Below are 2372 nucleotides of genomic sequence, written 5' to 3' on the forward strand. Positions count from 1 at the left end.
GCTCCCGGCTCCCGGCTCCCCGCTCCCGGCTCCCGGCTCCCGGCTCCCCGCTCCCCGCTCCCGCCGAGTGACAAGCCCTCCCTCCACTCAAAGCCCTCCCTCCCCACGGGTTCCTTCCACCCCGCCGCCCCACCCCGCCCCTGCGTCTCGCCAGGGACCTCCTCACTCCTTAGTCCAGGGCTTGGCCGCCAGGATTTCCTGCTGCTGCTTCTTGTCGTATTTGTAGATTTCGTCGATGCTCTGGGCTTCCTGCATGTTGTTGGCTAATTCCCAGGTCTTCTGAGCCATTCCACTCCCGGACGCCGCCATCTCCCAGGAATGGGGGGAGTTGTCTCTGCAGCCAACCTAAATGTTTCACTTCGCTCTGTTTCTAAGTGCGGGCTTCAGTCCTTGGGACGAGTGCAAAGTCTCACTAGGCTCTCGGGGCAGCCATGACACCCGGGACCGGAAATGAGCTTGGTACAGACCATCCGGGACCGTAGAGGGCCCTGAGGGAAAGAGAGATAAAAAGCAATTACGCTTATAGCTAAGGAGAGGCGAACTGGCTTGTGGGTGAAAACCGTGTCTTGTGTTTTGGAAAACTGTATAAGTGAATTAAGACAAACACGACGTTTCGGCGTGGGAATGGTATAGTCCGCCGCACCGGAAGAAGGGCGGTTAACATGCCAGAAACGAAGTTGCCGTCTATGTTCGTACTGCGCAGGCTCGAAATTCGCCTTAGAGTTTGTGGGTGGAGCCTTAAGGTGGCCTGGGAGAGAGTTTTTGTGTGGGTGTATAGGTACTGTAAATAAGTTACTTGGAAGACTAAAAGTTATAAGGACTTCTTTGGAAAAACTGAGATGTTTTAAATAGCTTTGGATGCTGATTCTGAAGAGGATGACAAGCAAGGAATCCTATTTAACACAATTCAATGCACAGGAGTTAAACCTCAAGGGTTTGGTGTTGTTTGGACAGTAGGCTTTTAGTTGGGTTATCACTAGTATCCTGAATAGATTATTTCAATTTATACCTTTTATCCTACTTGTAAAAGTTAATTATCCGTATATGTATAAAGAACTTAGTGGGGCTGGGATGTAGCTCAGTGGCAAAGCGTTTGCCTAGCAAGCGCAACGTCCTGGGTTCGATCCCCAGTACCAAAAAAGAAAAGACAAAAAAAATACAGTTAAAAAAAAGAACTTAGTGTTCAGCAAATACCAAATTTTGTCTTTGGTCAAATCACTGTTATGAATTGCCGTTGTTCTAGGGCAGGATAAATCTTCCAGCACTTAATACCATGTTTCATTTGTTACTTTACTTATTTTAGGCATTTCCCCATCTCATCCAACATCTACACTAAATTCTGTTTCAAGACACATATCTGTGTTCATGATTTTATCCTTAACACCTAGTATAACTTCAATTTTGTTGATGAAAACAAAAAAAAAAACAAACAACCCAACTCTTCTTCCTAATCGTATTCCTACATATCCTGCCAACATCATTTTCAACTTTTCATTTTTATTCCAATAATGCCCATACTTTTGCTTTGGGTTAGCAATACAAAATGTATTGCACATTGCTTGAAAATGCTGTTCCTTGACATTCTCCCTGGGAGCCCATACTAATATTTTAAAAAAGCAACTCGGATTTATACCATCAATTTTTTCTTGATTGTCCAGTAACCATTACCTTCCCTGGTGTCTTTAAGGCCCCGCTGCTTCTGTAAATTGTTACATATTGCTTTGTAGTAATTAATTAGTTTCTGTGAAAAATTTCCTTTGTCATTCATTGTAGGCTTTGCGTTTTGTCCCCCACCCTTATGGTGCTTGGAAAATAAGTAGTTAAAAACAAGTGGTTTTGACATCGACTGGAGAAAATTTGCCTTTAAAACCACCTTACAATATAGTTAGGATAAATTAGGACCCTTAGGATATATTAGTACTATTAGTTAGACATAACTGGGAAGCTAGCAATCCCTTTCAAGGGGTAGCCTAGGGCCAAGTAACTTGTTGAAATGGTAATGGAAGTCCAGGACAAAGTTGACTAGATTTAGGAGCTGGGAGTAATAAAATTTGATAGAAATGTAAGAGTTATCCTTCCCCTTTTCCTTTCCTAGCTCTGACACTGTTCCCAAATCTTCCCCTCCCCTCAGAGGGAAGGGGGTTGGAATGGATTTGACCCAGGGTAGGGCTTAGCACCGGAAGGAGGTGATTGTCAGCTGCCAGGGTGCCCGACACCTTGCGTGAAGCCCCGCGGCTGCGCAGCCTCCGGGACTGCAGGGGGCGCCCTCGCACGCGTCCCGGGGCGCCAGTGGGGGCGGAGCCAGGTCGGGCCGTTGGCGCGGGGCGCGTGGAGGGCTGTGCCTGAGAGGCGGAGCGACTGGCCCACCCGCA

The 2372-nt window shown here is 46.8% G+C and overlaps 1 protein-coding gene across 2 annotated transcripts in view; it reads right to left on the reverse strand.

The window, feature by feature from the left end:
- The window catches only part of Cops5 (COP9 signalosome subunit 5), a 19120-nt gene extending 18670 nt beyond the window's left edge, over nt 1-450 (reverse strand). The window contains exon 1 of one of the 2 annotated variants that reach the window (XM_013034499.1): nt 167-450. In XM_013034499.1, coding sequence (XP_012889953.1) covers nt 167-309 — 143 coding nt within the window. In that variant the 5' untranslated portion in view covers nt 310-450. Of the gene's footprint in view, nt 1-158 lie in introns of both variants that reach the window. The other variant, XM_013034501.1, reaches the window with a different exon arrangement.
- Nucleotides 451-2372: the final 1922 nt, after the last annotated feature.

The sequence above is a fragment of the Dipodomys ordii genome, unplaced genomic scaffold (assembly GCF_000151885.1).
Source record: "Dipodomys ordii isolate 6190 unplaced genomic scaffold, Dord_2.0 Scaffold190, whole genome shotgun sequence".
NCBI classification, from domain to species: Eukaryota; Metazoa; Chordata; class Mammalia; order Rodentia; family Heteromyidae; genus Dipodomys; species Dipodomys ordii.